General features: G+C 39.5%; 3 protein-coding genes and 1 non-coding gene across 6 annotated transcripts in view; 3 read left to right on the top strand and 1 right to left on the bottom strand.

The window, feature by feature from the left end:
• Positions 1 to 36: 36 nt before the first annotated feature.
• Positions 37 to 2,142, top strand: LOC145737726 (succinate--CoA ligase [ADP-forming] subunit beta, mitochondrial-like). 2 transcript variants are annotated; one of them, XM_081992555.1, is made up of 7 exons: positions 39 to 214; positions 270 to 541; positions 645 to 807; positions 860 to 1,124; positions 1,176 to 1,291; positions 1,350 to 1,538; positions 1,591 to 2,142. In XM_081992555.1, exons 1-7 carry the CDS (start codon positions 158 to 160, stop codon positions 1,873 to 1,875), a joined length of 1,347 nt encoding a protein of 448 aa, XP_081848681.1. In that variant the 5' UTR covers positions 39 to 157; the 3' UTR covers positions 1,876 to 2,142. The 2 variants fall into 2 exon arrangements, with proteins under 2 accessions (XP_081848680.1, XP_081848681.1); XM_081992554.1 differs by having other exon boundaries at positions 37 to 214; positions 860 to 1,291.
• Positions 2,143 to 2,394: 252 nt separating this feature from the next.
• On the top strand, positions 2,395 to 2,476 carry TRNAS-UGA (transfer RNA serine (anticodon UGA)). The gene has a single exon. It is a non-coding gene; the product is annotated as a tRNA-Ser (tRNA).
• Positions 2,477 to 2,938: 462 nt separating this feature from the next.
• The window catches only part of LOC145737723 (histidine decarboxylase-like), a 35,615-nt gene continuing 20,027 nt past the window's right edge, over positions 2,939 to 18,526 (bottom strand). Inside the window, exons 1-13 of one of the 2 annotated variants that reach the window (XM_081992548.1) lie at positions 9,335 to 9,437; positions 9,089 to 9,120; positions 8,334 to 8,620; positions 7,626 to 7,745; positions 7,304 to 7,449; positions 7,114 to 7,246; positions 5,049 to 5,278; positions 4,736 to 4,826; positions 4,449 to 4,684; positions 4,206 to 4,399; positions 3,926 to 4,093; positions 3,245 to 3,403; positions 2,939 to 3,190 (exon numbers count right to left, since the gene is read on the bottom strand). In XM_081992548.1, the coding sequence (XP_081848674.1) occupies positions 3,003 to 3,190; positions 3,245 to 3,403; positions 3,926 to 4,093; positions 4,206 to 4,399; positions 4,449 to 4,684; positions 4,736 to 4,826; positions 5,049 to 5,278; positions 7,114 to 7,246; positions 7,304 to 7,449; positions 7,626 to 7,745; positions 8,334 to 8,620; positions 9,089 to 9,116 (1,980 nt within the window). In that variant the 5' untranslated portion in view covers positions 9,117 to 9,120; positions 9,335 to 9,437 and the 3' untranslated portion in view covers positions 2,939 to 3,002. Of the gene's footprint in view, positions 3,191 to 3,244; positions 3,404 to 3,925; positions 4,094 to 4,205; positions 4,400 to 4,448; positions 4,685 to 4,735; positions 4,827 to 5,048; positions 5,279 to 7,113; positions 7,247 to 7,303; positions 7,450 to 7,625; positions 7,746 to 8,333; positions 8,621 to 9,088; positions 9,121 to 9,334; positions 9,438 to 18,526 lie in introns of those variants that run through there. The other variant, XM_081992549.1, reaches the window with a different exon arrangement.
• Positions 10,832 to 18,227, top strand: LOC145737719 (uncharacterized). Its single transcript, XM_081992538.1, has 13 exons — positions 10,832 to 11,256; positions 11,316 to 11,466; positions 11,518 to 11,677; positions 12,438 to 12,701; positions 12,761 to 12,974; positions 13,050 to 13,372; positions 13,430 to 13,594; positions 13,647 to 13,893; positions 14,783 to 15,004; positions 15,057 to 15,415; positions 15,471 to 16,084; positions 16,284 to 16,530; positions 16,616 to 18,227. Exons 1-13 carry the CDS (start codon positions 10,847 to 10,849, stop codon positions 18,181 to 18,183), a joined length of 4,944 nt encoding a protein of 1,647 aa, XP_081848664.1. The 5' UTR covers positions 10,832 to 10,846; the 3' UTR covers positions 18,184 to 18,227.

Here is an 18,526-nt window from a genome sequence, read left to right as displayed (position 1 = left end):
TGACAGATATAACCCAGACGACAAGTGTTACCTTTCAGTCAGCTGATCTTGACAGTTCGCTCTATTAAATTTTTCTTGATTAACAATTAATTATTTGAGTAGCAGTGATCGATTATATAGAGACAAGTAAACCGCCGGTTAATTGAAAATCCGGACAATGGCCACGCTGCTACGAACCTTGACCGAAACAGCGGTGATTAACAAATGCCCAAAAGTAAGCTGAAAGCCTTCACCGTAAAACAGCATTACATAAACCGTATTATTTTTAGATACTAGGAACGGCGGCAAACAACCGTTGGGGCCCCCAAACCCAACAGAAACGTAATCTGAACGTGCACGAGCACATCAGTTACACGCTGCTGAAAGATGCTGGAATAACGGTGCCGAATTTTGGGGTGGCCAAAACCAAACAGGAAGCGCGCCAAATTGCCGAAAAATTAAACACCAAAGACCTGGTGCTCAAGGCTCAGGTGCTGGCAGGTGGTCGTGGCAAGGGCAGCTTCAAGAACGGCCTGAAAGGGGGCGTCAGGATGGTTTATTCGTGAGTAGTTTACTGGGTCAAAGATCAATTTCGGGTGTGATTGTCTAGTAGTGATAAGTGGTGTTTTTAAACATTTTTATCAGGCAAAAATGTAAATTTTCAGGCCTGACGAAGCAGAAGACATTGCAGGCCAAATGTTGGGACAGTATTTGGTCACGAAACAAACTGGTGAAAAGGGACGGATTTGTAATGCTGTTATGGTTGCCGAACGTAAATTTCCTAGAAAGGAATTCTATTTTGCTGTAATGATGGAGAGGGCTTTTGCTGTAAGTGCTTTAAAAACTGATAAAAACTTTGTGAGTGTTTCATTCATTGCAGGGACCTGTAATAATTGCGTCATCACAAGGAGGAGTCAATATTGAAGAGGTGGCGGCGGAAAATCCCAACGCCATTTTGTACGAGCCCGTAGATGTCACTAAAGGTCTGACCAAGGAGCAGGCGGAAAAAGTGGCGATTAAAGTAGGCCTGGAATCGCAAAAAGACAAAACGGCCGACATGCTGCTCAGAATGTACGATTTATTTGTCAAGAAAGATGCTCTACTCATTGAAATCAATCCTTACGCTGAAGATGCCGGAGAAAAATGTAGGGTTAAGTTTGTTCCAGTTTTAGTTTCTAATTTTTTTTTTAATTTAGATTTCTCTTTGGACGCTAAATTTCGTTTCGACGACAACGCCCAGTTTAGACAGAAAGAACTGTTTGCTTTAAGAGACTGGACTCAGGAAGACGAGAAGGAAGTGGCCGCGGCAAAAGTACACGGTTGCCACTTGTTGAATTAATAAAGTGTTTCCTTAATGATGTCGATTCTAGTTTGACTTGAACTACATCGCGTTGGACGGCAACATCGGATGCATGGTAAACGGAGCCGGATTGGCCATGGCCACTATGGACATTATTTCCTTGCACGGCGGTTCTCCGGCCAATTTTTTGGACGTGGGCGGTGGCGCCACCGCGTCAGCTGTCAAGGAAGCTTTTAACATCATCACCTCAGACCCTAAGGTACATTGTGATTGGTCAAATTCGAACCAATTACAAACTAGATTTTTTCTAGGTGCACGCAATTCTGGTGAACATCTTCGGTGGTATTATGCGGTGTGACGTAATAGCCGAGGGAATTATCGCGGCTGCGAAGGAATTAAGCCTGAAAATGCCGATCGTGTGCCGTTTGCAAGGAACTAACGTGGACGATGCCAAAGTGCTGATTGCCAGTTCCGGTCTTAAGATTTTGCCGGTGGACAATTTGGACGAGGCCGCCCGATTGGTTGTCAAATTGTCAAACATTGTCAGTTTGGCCAGGGATGCCAAATTGGACATAAACTTCGAAATGCCCCTATAAATGAGTATTAAATAATCGCAAAATAGATTCCTGCAATCCATTCAATATTAATGTGTTTTTCTAGGTTATAATAATTATTATTGTATTATTTATTAAAGCTGTTCGGGTTAATCATATTATTTTTGTAAATATTTATTCGATTAGTATATACACTTGGGTTGAGTGGAATTATACAAATAATCTCGTCTAAAAGCTGTTTGCACTAAAAACAAGTATAAACTCTATGTACATGTATTTGTTTAATAAATAAATATTTATTTGTTGGAATTTACGGTTACTGGTAATTTCTTTTATATGTAATACCCCCCCATTCTTATAAGAATATAAGAAAAAACGCCATTATAAAGAGGATAAAAAATACTGACCTCTCTAGCTCTTCATGTTACCGAGATCAGTGTCACATTTTGACATCTGTTTGTATTTAATATATTTATTTAACTAGGACACTGTATTATATTAGTATTGCACTGTGTAGATAACCCGGCGAAGGTTACCGGCATTATCCGAACAACAACAGAAGCTGCGGTGTCCGAGTGGTTAAGGAGATGGACTTGAAATCCATTGGGCTTTGCCCGCACAGGTTCGAATCCTGTCCGCAGCGACGCTTTTTTTATTTTTATTTTTTTATTTTTGGATACTTTTGGAAATCTGCTCTATCTTTTATTTTCTATGGTATTTTGACGTAACTTGTCAAATAAAGGAGTAAAATATTTGATTTTATGGTGAAGGAACTTTGACGCCTTCTAGCGGCCAAACGGTGTGATCAATCAACTCGTGGGGGGACACTTTTGGAAAGCTTGAAATCTGCTCTATCTTTTGTTTTCTATGACATTTTCACGTAACTTGTCAAATAAGGGAGTAATTTAGCATCAAACTATAAATTTTGTTTTAGTGCAGTCACTTGGTTAAAGCAGTGTAACTTACCAAATTAATAAGGGAGATTTATGAAAATGTTATACAATATTTTAGACACTTTGGGCTGTATATTGCGTAAAAAATGAAGCTTCTAAAAACCAAATGGGTTTGAGCATCAAATACCAAAAAATCAGAAAAAAATTGTAAATATAGGTACATGAATTTTATTTGCTTTTTTCAGGGATTATATGAGTTAGATAAAGAGAGAAACATTAAAAATCATCCACTTTCTCCACCTTCTCCACTTTGTGGCCGCATTTGCGGCAAATCTCCTTCTCCACTTTCAGGTCGTTTATGGTTAAGTTCATTTGGTGATCCACCGATTTGGAACGATTGTGACGTCCCACTGGCTGGTCAAAATTGTCCCTTAGAGGCGAGTGAGATTCGCTGGTGTCATGGTCTGAAATTATCCAAATAATGGACGAGAACAGAAAAAAAATAATGAAAAAACTACCAGAAGGAGTGTCTTTCTCCTCAAACTCTCCCGAATCTTCCACCACTGGTAAATTGTTGCTTTCTGGTGTTGTTTCGATTCCGTGGAACAGATCCAGACGAGAGTCCAAGGAAAACTGTTTTCCAGACATTAAAATTCCTTTGATTCTTCTTCTCATCGCTAAAACCACCAAAAAAACTCAAGGAAATGACTAAATTTGTACTAAATAACATGTTAGCGCAGTTAATCAATGTTTTGATTCAAAAATTCACCCTGTGTATACATTTTGCGTACAAACACGTCATTTGACAGTATTTTCTCTCTGGGCTACAATCTGTCAAAAAAAAAACAACTCGATAGCTGTCATAATAACCGAGTTATGGGGCTGTCAAAGTGACAATAGTACAAATCGTGACCTTTCAGTCCGCCCGGGTAAATTTCGTGCAATAACTCGGTTAGTTGACACTTTGCGTAAAAACGTGTTATTCGACAGTTTGTAGAGGACACTCTGGGCTACAATTTGTCAAAAAAAAAACAACTCAATAAGTGTCAAAATATCCAAATTGTGAGCTGTCAAAGTAACTCGAATATTTTTTGAAAAATTCATCTTGTCTATACAGGACGATTGAAAATCCTGAAAGTGACGTTTGGCTGTCAATTTGAACTGTCAATTTCACTTAGAAACGTCATATTTTACACTACCTGGACTGTCTTGGGCATCTTTTCTCAGTTTGATCGTTTTGGTAAACTGTTCCAGTACATCTCCCTGGTCATAGATGGCGGCAAACGAGGCGTTTACAATTTTTGGCGACATCGGCACGTTGGACAGCAACAAACTCGATCCAAAGTTTTCGTTTTTGTCCTTGATCTCTGAAATGTACAGAAAACAAGTCTGGGCGCCCTCTTGGGGCAATTAAGATAACTAAAACCTTTCTGCGATGGCAGTTTCGAAAACAATTTCAAAAAACAACTCGTTTTTTACCTCCCAATGGAACTTTAGCCTTGTTAAGATACTTTTCTCTTTCTTGCAGTATATCATTGGCCACATTCACTATCTCTTTCCAATCTTTCACGATATGATCGAGGGTGGTTCTTGGTGACGTCACAGTGAATCGAATGACGTATTTTCCTTTTAAATTAGCCGGAACACAGTGGATGTTTCCTCGGGAATTTAACCTAAAAATTGCACTTTTAGTGTGACTCTAGTACTCTAAACTGTAACCACCTTTTGCATAAGGTTTCGGTGATGAAATTTTCCCCCACCAAACGGAAAACGACCAAACCCAAGTAACGTTTGGCGGGAATTTCAAATCTTGGGTCGTTTCTAACGAAATTTTCAAACTTTTCGGCCAAAAACACACCTTTTCTGATGTGTTCTTGCAGTCCTGTTATGCCGTAATTTCGGATCACAAACCATAACTTTAGGGAGCGAAACCGTTTACTTAATGGGATTTGCCAATGCTGAAATGTTTGGTTAGGTTTGTAGGTACAAGAAAATTGAGGTTCGGTTACCATGTAGTCGATTGCCAGACCGGAATATTCGTGAGTGAGATAGAGTGGGTTTACGTTGAATGCTCCGTGCAATGCGCTGCTGTTTTTCACCCTAAAATCGGTCGTTTTGGCAAGATTAATGATTTACACAATATTCTAGACCCTCTGGGCTAAATTGTGTTAAAAAATGGAGTTTTCTATCTTATCTTTCAAGATTATGAGGGAGATTCAAAACTGGCGGAATTGGTCAGTTTGGCAACATTGCCAAGACATTTTGAATCATTTACAGAAATTTATCAGTCAGGCAAAAATGACTAATTCTTGACAAACTCACCACATAGCGGTGCAATCAAAGTGTACCATCAACCATTTCGATGGGTTGAAAGCGATCGAGTTGGCTTTTTCGATTCCTTTCAGCCACACCCGGTATTCCGGACAAATGAAAGCGGATCCGGCGTAGGCGGCATCCACGTGACACCATAACAGTTCGTTGTAGCACACCTCGCTGATTTCATCCAAATTGTCAAAAGCGCATGAGCCGGTAGTACCCAAAGTAGCGCAAACCTAAATTATAATACACAAATTTATGCCCGTAAATGGAAAGCCCGTTTCATTAGCTTTTCACTGACATATAAAACTCCTATAAAAGTGTTGCAAATAAGTGAGTTATTCGAGGTCAAAGCAACTACTGTCAAAATTATTGGTCTGGAAAGGTTGCTTGACTTTAACGCTCTGTAGCGGCCTAACCCGGAAATCAATCAACCAACTTTTATAAGTCGATGGAAAGCCCGTTTCATTAGCTTTCCATTGACATATAAAAGTCCTAAGAAAGTGTTGTAAATAAGTGAGTTATTCGAGGTCAAAGCAACAACTGTCAAAATTATTGGTCTGGAAAGGTTGCTTGACTTTAACGCCCTCTAGCGGCCAAACCCGGAAATCAACTAACCAACTTTTATATGTCGATAGAAAGCCCGTTTCATTAGCTTTCCATTGACATATAAAAGTCCTATGAAAGTGTTGGAAATAAGTGAGTTATTTGAGATCAAAGCAACAACTGTCAAAATAATTGGTGTGGAAAGGTTGTTTGACTTTAACGCTCTCTAGCGGCCTAACCCGGAAATCAATCAACCAACTTTTATAAGTCGATGGAAAGCCCGTTTCATTAGCTTTCCATTGACATATAAAAGTCCTATAAAAGTGTTGCAAATAAGTGAGTTATTCGAGGTCAAAGCAACAACTGTCAAAATTATTGGTCTGGAAAGGTTGCTTAGTTTTAACGGCTTCTAGCGGCCAAACCCGGAAATCAACCAACCAACTTTTATATGTCGATGGAAAGCCTGTTTCATTAGCTTTCCATTGACATATAAAAGTCCTAAGAAAGTGTTGTAAATAAGTGAGTTATTCGAGGTCAAAGCAACAACTGTCAAAATTATTGGTCTGGAAAGGTTGCTTAGTTTTAACGGCTTCTAGCGGCCAAACCCGGAAATCAACTAACCAACTTTTATATGTCGATGGAAAGCCCGTTTCATTAGCTTTCCATTGACATATAAAGGTCCTAAGAAAGTGTTGGAAATAAGTGAGTTATTTAAGGTCAAAGCAACAACTGTCAAAATGATTGGTCTGGAAAGGTTGCTTGACTTTAACGCCCTCTAGCGGCCAAACCCGGAAACCAACTAACCAACTTTTATATGTCGATGGAAAGCCCGTTTCATTAGCTTTCCATTGACATATAAAAGTCCTAAGAAAGTGTTGGAAATAAGTGAGTTATTCGAGGTCAAAGCAACAACTGTCAAAATTATTGGTCTGGAAAGGTTGCTTAGTTTTAACGGCTTCTAGCTGCCAAACCCGGAAATCAACTAACCAACTTTTATATGTCGATGGAAAGCCCGTTTCATTAGCTTTCCATTGACATATAAAAGTCCTATGAAAGTGTTGCAAATGAGCGAGTTATTTGACAGTAAAGACAGTTTTGACTGAATTTGAGTGGCAACAAAAACTCGGTTATTTTGACAGTTACAATGTAAAAGTAATTCGCTTTTCGGGATGACTGACGCTCTTTTCAACGTGTTTTCCATATTTTTTTCGTTGCAATCGACTACAAAACCAGCTTTAAAATGGACAAGAGCCAGTCAATTAAATCCACAAGGGATTTTCTGTGCGATATCTAAGCGGAAAGTTTCCCCAGAAAGAAGTAATTGGTCAAATCTCCTTTACGACGATTGAAAGGGTTTTAAATCCCTTGTTTGTAATTAATACTGTCGTCGCTTGATTTGCTTCGATGACTTATCTCTTTCCCCTTTTTACTGTCCTTTTTCTTGACAGTTTTCTAAGTTTAATTGGTTGAATTCCACAATAACGAAATATTAAACTTTCTTTATGTTTGACAACTAAAAACTTACCCAAAATGGTATCAATCCCAATTCTCTATCCTCTCTAACAGCTTTCAACAGTCGATCACCTCTCATGGAGAAATTCTCGTCGCATTCAATATATCGCAGTGTAACCAGACCAATCAGGGCAGCTTTCTCCACACTATTTTGCTAAAAAAATTGAAAACCACTCGGATTGGAGGAAATTGAGTGAATTTACCTGGAATGAGCTTGATCAGAACAGTAAGCCACCAATTTACCGTTGATTTCGTATTTTGTGGCGTCAGGATACAAGTTTTCGTACATTTTCAACGCCACAAATCGTCCGGCCAGTAAGCTGATCAATGTGCATTCGCTAGATGTGGTCTACGAGTGAAAATTTGAAATTGAAGTAGCAGTTCGTGTTCTTCAAGCTCTATGGAGCATTCTTGACGTCAGAATGACGTAATTTGACAGTTGGTCAAATAATGGATTTGCCAAATTGCGTCATCGTGACGTCAAAAACGCTCTGCAGCCATAAAATAAAGAACTTTTTGACTTACCTGAATCACTCCTCCGCCATCACCACTTTTCCTATGCAAAAAATCCTCGGGCAGACCAATCATCTTGCCCAGCCAGTTCATTACGACCATTTCGAGTTCGGTACAAACCGGACTAGACGCCTACGGAAAATTGTAAACGTCAAGAATTGACAGCTGTCAAAAAAAAAATCACTTTGATCGCCCCCAGTCACCGCCTACTATACTAGAAAGCGTAGAAGGTGCTTGTCAAAAATTCCAATATGGCGGTAATAGTGGTGACAGTTTGCGTTTGTTTGTATTGTGGAAATTGAGTTTTTTGAGGGTTAGATGAATTTTTACGGTTTAAAATCAAGACTTGAGGTTATTTGCGTAAAGTTATTTTTGTTTGCTGCCTGTTCGTAAGTTTTTCAAGCCACATTGTAACAGCAATTCAGGAAAAAGCCCAAAGGTGCCCCAGTGGTCTCTGAAACTAAACCAGTTGAAACATAACTGATTAAAGTTGACATTTACTCCACTTAAAGACAGTTGACAGCTGTCAAATTTCAGAAGGTTACAGTATACACTAAATTGTGACAGCTGTAAAAAAAAAATCACTTTGACCGCCCCACGTTTTTCTGGAAACTCGGACAGTTAAGGCGATAATAGACTGAGGGTTGACATTTACTCCACTTGTAGACAGTTGACAGCTGTCAAATTTCTAGGGGTTACACTATCTGTCAAATAAATTACCCAAGTAAATCCCAAACAATTGATGGCGTTGCTCAGCATCTCTCCCAGCATGGAAGGGTAACTGTTCAAAGCAGGAAAATAGGCGTGCATATGTGGACTTTGCCAATGAGTGACTCCGGGCATTATCACTCTGTCCACATCCTTAAAAATGGCGTCCCACGATTCCCCATTAACCGGAGCAGAACCGGGAATCAGCTCCCTGATAAATCCGGGTTTTTTGTCTGGAAACACTCGCCGTTCCCCTACGTTTTCCAGATAATCTGCGATGTAGTCCACTAGTTCTTTGCCTGCAAATTTGCGCAAATCTGATAAGAACAGCAATTTTACTGTAAAAACTATAAATTCAGATCAGGCAGGACGTAAACGTCACCTTATAGTGTTCAATAACATGCAAATTTCAAACTGAAACGAACGATTTAGGTTTTTTATGGAAAAAAACAGCTAAAAATCAATTTCTCTCTCAGGTAATAAAGATTTAATTACCTTTTACAGTTCAGTGGTTTAATAAATCATTTTTTTCTTGAGTTAATCATCCCTGATTAAATTGAGGCACTCAAAAGCATAATTTTCGAGCTGGCAACACTGTACAAACAAAAAACGCTCACGTGACTATAAAAAAAGTAGTTTGAATTGCAAAAACCAAATTTGAAGGCTGGCAACAATGTAAGTCTAGCAAAACTCTTTAAATTGTCTTGCAACTAGAAAATCAAACTTTTTTCTGTCAATTTCTATGACGGAAGTTAGAAAATGCTTACCTTTTACACGAAATTCGTCACTGTCCATGTTTCTGTAAATTTCAAAAAAATTTAACCGGAAAAATAAGAAAAAAAAAATTGAAATTGGATTACCAATTGAAAATCAACTGAAAGTATGGACTACTGTATTAGTAGTAATTAATTTGATTAATACCTTTCTAGGTTTAGTAGGTAATCCAATTTGAAACCACCTTAATTTAGTGAAATTAACCGCAAAATCAATAAAAAAAATATCACTTTACTTACATTTTTTAAGCACTAAAAACGAAAAAGGCTGCGAGAGAACAGACCAACGGAAGCCAAATAGTAAAACTGGAAGATGCAACAAGTTGCGCCAATTCCCCTTTTATATAAGGTTTCGTCGTCCCTACTAACAAGCTTTTATATCTAAATCCATTTGCAAAGTGATACAATTCCAATAAAGTAATTGAAACAAAAATGAGCCCGATAAAACAGGGAAAATAAGGCTAAATTTGCTTTAAAATCAACTGGGAACCATCACAGTTTTTTGTTTACAAAATCTAAAAGTTTTTGTGTTAGAAGCTTCATTTTTGTCTAGAATATTGTGTACAAATTTCATAAATCTCCCTTTCCAAATAAGGAAGTTACAGGTTGTTAAGCAAGTGACTACACTAAATCAAAGTTTTAAAACTCGCCACCTTCATCGCTCTGTTAATTTGTGGAGCACAGGAATTTTGAAAATTCACCACAAATTCAGTTTTTAAGTTACCAACTTCACCATGCACGCAATTTTTTAGATTTTTTGCTCAATACCACTAGAAAGAGGAGCTCAAGACGGTTAATTTGATTAGCTCAACCTCCCTAAACTCCCAAAAACAACCGAGTTACAGGGTGTTCAAATCACAACTGATTTCAAAATTTGTCTCGAAAAAAACTCGAAAATGGTGACAGTTACAAAAAAATTGCAAGGAACCAAAAATGTTTCTAAGCAACTTCTTAACCCAACATCGTAAATTTGCAAGACCGTTTTTGCTTGCAGTATACAGGGTGTGTATGAAAATGATGATTGCTTGTTTTTGATCACCCTGTACGCAATTTTTAAGATAGAATTTTTTTCTCAATACCACCGGAAAGAGGAGCTCAAGACGGTTAATTTGAGTGGTGCAACCTCCCTGAACTCCCAAAAACAACCGAGTTACAGGACAGGGAGTTAATAGTTTAAACTGAAATTTTGAAAATTCACTACAAATTTAGTTATTATGTTAGAAACTTTGTTTTTTTAACACAATATAGCCCAAAATTGCGTTTACAACTCAATAGTGCCAAATTTGATAGTTTTGACGTGAAGGAACCCTTAGACACTTTTCTTGGGTTATGTTTAAAGCTTCATGGAACCCGATATGACATCTGTGCGGCTAAATGTCACTTTGCTATGTGTCTTACGACACCTGACAGCTGTCATAACTGTCAAAACTCACTTTTCACAATCGCCATATTGGATTTCAACCTGTCAAGGTGGTCTTTTTGCTTAATTTCGGTGTGGAAAATACGAATTTCGTGTTCGTTTTGCTAAAAGTGCTGCGTTTCGGTAACTTCCATTTCATGGTCACGTGACTGTACAATGTTGTCAGCTCAAAAATTGCATTTTAGGGACAAAATGCATTTTGTTAGAAAATTAACTCTTGTCCATTTTGACATTTCAGCGAAATTTACCTAAAAAATCGTTTTTTTTTTGCACTTTTTCCAGGTACGATCCCTAACCAATTCAAGTGACAGTGACGACACAAATCACCAAAAATGGCGTTCGTAAACTTAATTTTCGCGGCGCAAAAATTGAAAAAATTAAAAAAAACCCTAATCGAGGAGAAAACAGAATCCCTGCGGACGTTCAAAGACCCGAAACACCGGCACAAATTCAAGTTTAGACACCTCGCGGTGGACGTGCGCGAAAAAGCGAAAAAGTTGGTGAAAAAAGTGTTTCGGTGCTCACGTGACCGTCAAATTTGCTACAAATTAGGACGAGAGGGTAGTTGCGAAAATTACACCCTTAAAAGCGCCCTAGGATTCGTTGGAGGGGTGTCTCTCACCTATTTGTTGTATTTTCTGTTTATTTTCCAGTTGAACGTTAAACTGACCAGTGCCACTGTAATTTGTGCATGTTTAGGGTGCGTTTTAACTGTCGGTTTAGCTTTTAGCTCTAGGATAAGGTTAAATTTAATTAACAAACCTAATTAACTTGCCAACTAGCTTTCTATTGTTTTTCTAGATGTATTGTTCTGTTGACTTTACCGCAATTTTTTTCGAAAAGAGGGCGCCAAGCACTGTTGGCCTACGCTTTTGTGTTGGCGTTGACAGGCCCGGCTCAAAACACTCTCGACAATTTAGGAATACTGAGCGAATCTCTGGCCTGTGGACAAGTAATACGGTTTTTGACAGACGCCAGCCATTTTCATTAAAGCTTTTTCCAGGAACAATTAAAACAGGCGGTGAAACAAATAATTGACGTCATTAAGAAACCGTTCAAGGCAATCAAGGAAGCTATCAAGAAAGTGGTGAAAACGGTGAAGGAAATCGTGAAAAAAATTAAGGAAATATTGCTGACAATTAAGAGAATTATCATGTCGATTGGTAACTAGTATTTTGTTTATTTACGTTCTAAAAAGTTGCGTTTTACTGTGATACGTCCATGGTAAAAATTTAAATCCTCTATCTTATGTGGTTTTTAAGATATTTGCAAAAATGTACTCACAAGTTTAGTTTTTTCTGTCACTTAAAACAGGCAAAGTACGGTCCTGATTTTTTGTTTGTTAATAGACCCAATCACTGGCAGTTTGTGGAAAAACAATCGTTAAGGACAGTTGAGTAACAGGGACGTACTGAACCAAATTACAAGTTTGTGCTTTATAAGCTCAAACATCAGTCACTGATAATTTATTTGGAACATTTTTTATTGATTTAAATGGAACACCCTGTATATTATTCAACTGTTAAATAGGGCACATCGAGACCATTTCAACGACATATGGTTTGTTGGATTTAGCTGTAATACTTTTCTCAAAAAATGAGAAAAAGTGAATTTTTTAAACCACCCTGTGATCATTAATTCAAAACTAATCAGCTGCGCAGCACTCTGGTTAAACGTCAATAACTCGGTTATTTGACAAGTGACAGTAAAAGTGATTAGAAATAAAATTGTAGACAACATTCCGAGGTTTTCAAAAATACCATTAAATCAGGTGATCGAGTTCACCGTTTAGCCGCTAGAGGGCGTCAAATTTGACCGTTAATTCAAAAACAAACTCGACTATTTGACAAGTGACAGTAAAAGTTATTCTGCTACGTTCCTAAATATCTGACACTTTTTCTGTATGGAAACGTTTGTTTGCAGTTCGAGTGATCAAGTCAGTGTTTGAATTCCTGGGCCGTATCATCAATATTTGCAACAAAGAACTGGGAACGCCGTTCCAAAGATGCACCAGAGTGTTCGAGAATGCCATAGCAGATTGTAATGCCAAACTTGGTCCATTATTCAGCTGGTTGTGCTCTTTGGCCTACATAGTCAAAGCCGTTTGCTATTTGGTCAAAGTATTTGACTATGTTTGTATGGTAGTGGATTTTATTAGCAATTCAGTGGTTGGAGTTATCATCAAAAGTACTCTGTCAATCCAAAGTGGTTTAAAAAGGGTTTTAAGGGAAATTTTTGGTTTTTAGAAGTGAAGACGTTCGTGCGACACATCAAGACAATGTTTTATGTTAGAATCAAGTTTTCCCACTCGTTTCAGTACCAAACTGTTGCCTCAAAAAGTTATAAGGAAATTGCTAGAGGAATTGTAGCGGAAATAAAGGAGAGAAGTGGTAGTATTGTAGCATTTTTCAACTTTATGACCTCAGCCAGTATGTTGTTCTTCATGTATTTGCTATTCCAGTGAGTTTCACTCAGAGTTGTCAAATGTCAAATTCCCCACCAATTCAGTTTTCATCTTAGAAGCTTTTTTTTCAGGGTGGCCTACTACAGATTCAAATATTTGACTAGTGAACGTTTCGACAACGTTTACATCACCAGATACTTCAGGGACATTGATCGTAGAAGAGCCAAAGCAGCTAAAGAGACTGTAATGCCATTAACCAAGAAGGAACAGCAAATTTACGTGCCTATCGACGGTAGGGCTTTGTCAAAATTAGAGAGGAAGAGTTTGTCGAAAAGTGCCTACAAACTGGCTACAGCCTCTGTAAAACTTGCTACTCACATGGCTGTTGACTACAGCCTTTACTGGGTACTCAACTTGATTTCCCACCATGCTCGGTACCAATCCAAGGTGCAAGGTTGTCTGGTTTTCTGGTCCAGGGAGTTTTTAGTGGTAATGGTTGCTTTGGTTGTAGCACCTAATCTACCGGTGGCTCATATAACAGGTGAAGGGTTCCTGGCAGTTTTGCTGCGTGCCATAGTGAATGCTTTCCAACCAGTTGGAATTAAACTGGAAATCGACACAGTTCCCTGTCTACCAATTCCGATTCATCCAGATTTTGACCGTTACATTCAAATTGGTACTCACCATAACCTAACAAAACGCACAAACTAATACTCAAACCGTTACAGCGGTGACCGTCGCAATTTGCTGGGTTCTCACCGTTTTCGAACCGTACGGTTTGAGGTTCCGGAACTACATAATGGGCTACTATCATCCCTTGAGGGCTAAACAGCGCACAGTATGGCTGTACAATCATATTCTGAGGTCGAGAACCACTTTTCTGATGTTGGCTAGAAGGAAGTTGCGCAGAAAGTTTGGCCTCAAGGGCAGACAGGATGAGATTAGCTGCAAGGAACTGTTAAGGGCTAAATTAAGGTTTGTAACGCATACACTCTGTATATTTTAGGGTTGTTCAATTGCGCAAACTCAGTGCTACACGGTGACCTAAATGACATTGTTTTTGCTTTTCAAGTGCTTTATAAACCAACTGTTTTAAATAGGACACCCTGTATTTTCTGAGCTTGTCAAGGGCTAATTAAATACAGGTGTCGTAAATCCAAAAGCGACCATAGGAAAACCGTGTAACGGACAGAGAAACGTTGGTAATTGCTTGCGCGGGAGAAAGACAGACAACGAAAAAAATATCAAGTAGGCCATATTTTTAGCGCGCTGTTGCCAAACGCCGTAAGTATTCAATACCCTCGACAAACTTACTTACGGCGTTTGGCAACAGCGCGCTACAAATATGGCCTACTTGATATTTTTTTCGTTTTCTGTCTTTCTCCCGCGCATGCAATTATCTACGTTTCTCTGTCCGTTACACGGTTTTCCTATGGTTGTTTTTGGATTTACCACACCTGTATATCCCATATACAGAGTGAACGGATTTAGAAATATTAACTCGCTTATTTGACACACTTGGTATACAATTTTAATTCCCTCTGAGACGTTAAATCTATTTACGTAATAATATGCAGGGTGTCTCATTTGCAGTAGTATTGTTTTTTGTCTTTTGAATGCAAGTACTATTAATAACAATTTTGATGTTAAAACATCTCGAATACTGTACACCCTGTATATAAGACACATTACGTCATTAAATACATGTTGACATGGAGAATCTAATAATGTTACAATATACAGTCCCATTTAAAACTTTTCTACTAATTTCTAGATTGTTTTAAACGGAAATATCTCAGAAACTGTACACATTTTGTATTTAATAATATACAGGGTGGTTAACTTGAAAATGATTGCATTTTAGGTGTACAATCTTCAAGATTTGCCTAGGAAACGACCTGCAGCTTACCTGCCTCCTGTGCGGAGAAGTGTACAGGGAAAAGGACAAAACCAAGTTTATCAAGTGTCCTACACCGCAGTGTCCCGGCCTGTTTTGCGTCGAATGTTTCGCAGACTTGAAAAACGTTTGTCCGGTGTGTTTGTCCCCCTTAGAGTACGGCGATTTGGACGATTTAGACCAGGAAAAGTACTGTAGAAAGTTTGCGAAAATGGTTTGGAAACTAACTTGATTTTTGTAGGGATTCCTCAGGAGATGAACCACCACCACCACCACCATGTGGGAAATCCAACGAAGATGACCAGAAGGAAGATGAAGCATCTTCTAGTGATTACTCCTACTCCTACCAATACGATGAGGCTAAAGATGACCAGTTGGAGGCTCAAATTTCTTGGAGGGACCTGGAGCGTCAAACGGTTCCAGATGAAGCTAGTATGGAAGTTTTTGAGGAAGAAGACAGTTTGTGTATTGACCTGGATAACCAAATTCGTGTACCTGCAGGACATAAGGCAGCTGTGAAGCTTGAAGTTTCACTACTTGATGAAGATGATGGTGTAGAATTAGCTGATGTTGGTTTGGATTACACGAATGCAAAAGATGGTAAAGCTCTGGTTAACAAACAATACAGCTTTTATGGTTTTTTTTTTTTGAGAAGGCACAAAGGAAGAATCCTACTGTCAGTGCTCATCCAGTCACAGAAAGGTTGAGTTTATTGGTTTACCGTTGGAGGACGTGCATAGAAAGATCCGCAGGTTAAACGATTATTGCTCAGACTGTGACGATTACCCGAAAAGTACCGTATCGACGAGCACCAGGTCAGATTATCGGTTCTGCGCCTGTCCGGACGTGGAGGTGCGCTCGATCTTGCTCGCCGGCTCCCAAACCGAGGACGAGCTCCGTCAGGTGGTGCCCAAGCTGGACCTGTCCTTTCTCCACAAAGCGTGCTCGTGCAGTGACAATCCCGTGTTGAGCACCAGGTTCAGTCACGTGACGTATCGGGAAGAGTGTGAAACCCCGGCATCAGCCAGAAGCCTTGATTCGTCCTCGGTTTTGACCGGTTTGGAGGTTAGGAAAACGCCACAATTAAGGCGCAGACGCGCAGAAAGTGCTGCAGTACCATCTCCCAGTTACGAAACCATTCAAAGGCAGAACCACAAAGTGCAGGGGTACTACCATAGAACCAGAGAACCTTGCTTATTGAACCAGGAATGCCGACAAAAAGAAAAGAGACGATCTATCGGAGATATGTTCAGGAAACTGTTACCAAAGGTACCATTTCTGTTATTTTAATGGGAACTTATTATCTATCTACGGTGGTACTATTATATGTTTTTCGTAAAAGTTGAAATTAATCGAGTTATTCACGATTTAGGGACTTCTGTGAGCTTTTTACCAATGACTTTTACCTGTCGATTAACGAATAATATGTCACTTTTGTGACAGCTTGTCAAATTAATGAAAATTTTAGCGCAACAAACTCCCTTATCATCGTGGTGACCTGGAGGACACGGTACAGATCCAGTCCTACAATTACAACGAACAAAACTGGGAGAACATTCATTTGGACAGTGATTCCCCCACGTACCCCTTTGGTACTTCCAGCGGCAGTGAGGAGGAGGAGGAGGAGGAGGGGAAACCTCTTCTAGGTAGACGAATCAGGGGAGGGCAATGCACCCACGTGATTGACAGCACTGCTAAACGATTTGATCCGAAAAGTAAGTTTTTATACTGTAACTCTCTATCAAGATCTGTAGCTTTCTCTCTCTGAGTCAGAGGAAAACAATTTTGACTACTTTCTAGGTAGGAGTGAGTTGAAGGACTTCTCCACCCTGTCACTGCCACCCAAACCAAAGCCACCAGACACCAAACAGTTTATCAGCAAATATTTGTTCAATATCGAGGATTTTACTACAAAATCAATGAAATCGGAGGAAGTGTTAGCAAATAGAGAAAACGGATCTGATTGTGCAACTGCAAGAGAAACTGCAGCTTTAGAAGCTACCTCTCCCTCCTCTGACAGTGGTTTGAGTGGAAGTATTTGTCTTCAGCTGTTTGGGGACGATTGCCCTCAAAGAGTAACCAGGAAAAGCTCTCACAGGATTCAAGAAGCTTCTCCAAGCAAAGATTTAGTGGTGTTGGCAAGTTTTGAGGAGAGACAGAGCAAGCAATCTTTGAAAAGTTCCAGTGGTGGACTAGGGGAAGACAAATCGTTATTGTCAGTTAAAGAAGGTTCTCCAAACGAAAAATTTGCGTCTGAAGAAGTGTTAGTGTCAAGTGGTGGAGTAGGGGAAGAGAAACCACTATTGTCTAGCAGAACAAGCACTCAGCTCAATCAGTTACTCTACAAAGACGACAGAACTGAAATCAGTTTAGTCCAGCAACTGAATCCAGAAAAAGTGTCTCCTAGAAAACCATCAGTCAAACTGCAAATCAACCTCCACAATTCCATTGTTCCGGTTGAATTGGAGATGAAATCGCCGAGGAGTCAAGACAAAATGGTGGAAACGAGGGAGAGCTTTCCATTGCACCCAGACTGGGCAGTGGATAGCAAAATGGTGGGCAACACTGATAAAATTCAGCAAACGTCAGAGAACGACATCTACAAAAGGCTCAGTGGAGACAAACCTCGTCTCTCCAAGTCTGAGCAAAGCCAATGCAACGATGACGTGCCGGAAAAGGACTGCAAAACCAACTGTCAGTGTAGTATTTGCTTGATCAGTCGTTTGCACCAACCTTGTGGGTGTTGCAGGTGCAAACCACCACGTCTTCCAGACTTGGATCCACCAGACTTCCTGCTACCACCCCCACCACCACCACCGCTTAGACGATATCGTTGTGATTGTTGCTTGTACAACTATCATCCACCATCATCAAATCACTATAAATATTCGCCTCAACAAGAGTTTTACAATCAAATGTATCAGGAACCTTTCTCCTCCGCTTTGCCCTACCAAAACAACGACGACTACCTGGACCTGGTGCAGGAACTAGAGGAAACCCTCCACTCCCGGAACCGGAACCGAGTCAAACGTGCGATGCAAGAGTTTGAGAGCAGGAGCAAACAGAACAAACCGTTGGAGAAGCCCATCATTGATTACGACGAGAGTGGCGATAGTGAAGAGGTGATCAGGAAGATTGATCAGTTGCGTGGTGACAAGATCAGTGTGAAATCTAAAGGGTTCAAATCGGGTTTGCGGTATGGTCGCGATCAGGGATCGCGTTGGAGGATGGATCCGGATTCTGGTGAGTGGCAGAAAAATGACAGTACACAGACTAAACCTACACCAAGCGGGGGTGGTAAGAGTCGCGAGGTACAAGCAGGGGATCGTTGTTATTGTTCTTGTAATTGCCAGCGTAATTATGAATAAATTTTAATTTGTTTTTGTCACAAGTATATGGTATTCCAAAAAGAGTTTTTTTTAAATTATTTGATTGACAGGTTAGGGACTATTAATGTATAGTCAATGACAGCAACACCTCGCTATTGTAGTAAACTTCAACTGTCAAATAAAAATACAATCAATGTTGCCAGGTCTACCGTTAAAACAGTATATCTAATCTACCGTTTTTGTGGTTCTTTTACCGTTCTCCTGTTTTTTTAATATAATCTACTTAGTTACATTGTTGTTATGACTTTTTTAGTTTATTGAATAGGAAATTTAATGAGGATTCTAAAAATGCAACGTAAAACCACGTGATGTCTGTCACTAA

Source organism: Ips typographus, linkage group LG14 (assembly GCF_016097725.1).
Source record: "Ips typographus isolate SLU linkage group LG14, UJ_Ityp_2.0, whole genome shotgun sequence".
In the NCBI taxonomy this organism is placed as follows: domain Eukaryota; kingdom Metazoa; phylum Arthropoda; class Insecta; order Coleoptera; family Curculionidae; genus Ips; species Ips typographus.
This window is presented reverse-complemented; position numbering and strand designations above follow the sequence as displayed.

Coding starts and splice junctions, on each gene's coding strand:
- LOC145737726 (XM_081992554.1), top strand. CDS start 158: ATGGCCACGCTGCTACGAACCTTGACCGAAACAGCGGTGATTAACAAA. Junction 215..269: donor TGATTAACAAATGCCCAAAA/GTAAGCTGAAAG, acceptor TATTATTTTTAG/ATACTAGGAACGGCGGCAAA. Junction 1,539..1,590: donor TCATCACCTCAGACCCTAAG/GTACATTGTGAT, acceptor GATTTTTTCTAG/GTGCACGCAATTCTGGTGAA.
- LOC145737719 (XM_081992538.1), top strand. CDS start 10,847: ATGGCGTTCGTAAACTTAATTTTCGCGGCGCAAAAATTGAAAAAATTA. Junction 11,467..11,517: donor AATCTCTGGCCTGTGGACAA/GTAATACGGTTT, acceptor AGCTTTTTCCAG/GAACAATTAAAACAGGCGGT. Junction 13,595..13,646: donor TGACCGTTACATTCAAATTG/GTACTCACCATA, acceptor AAACCGTTACAG/CGGTGACCGTCGCAATTTGC.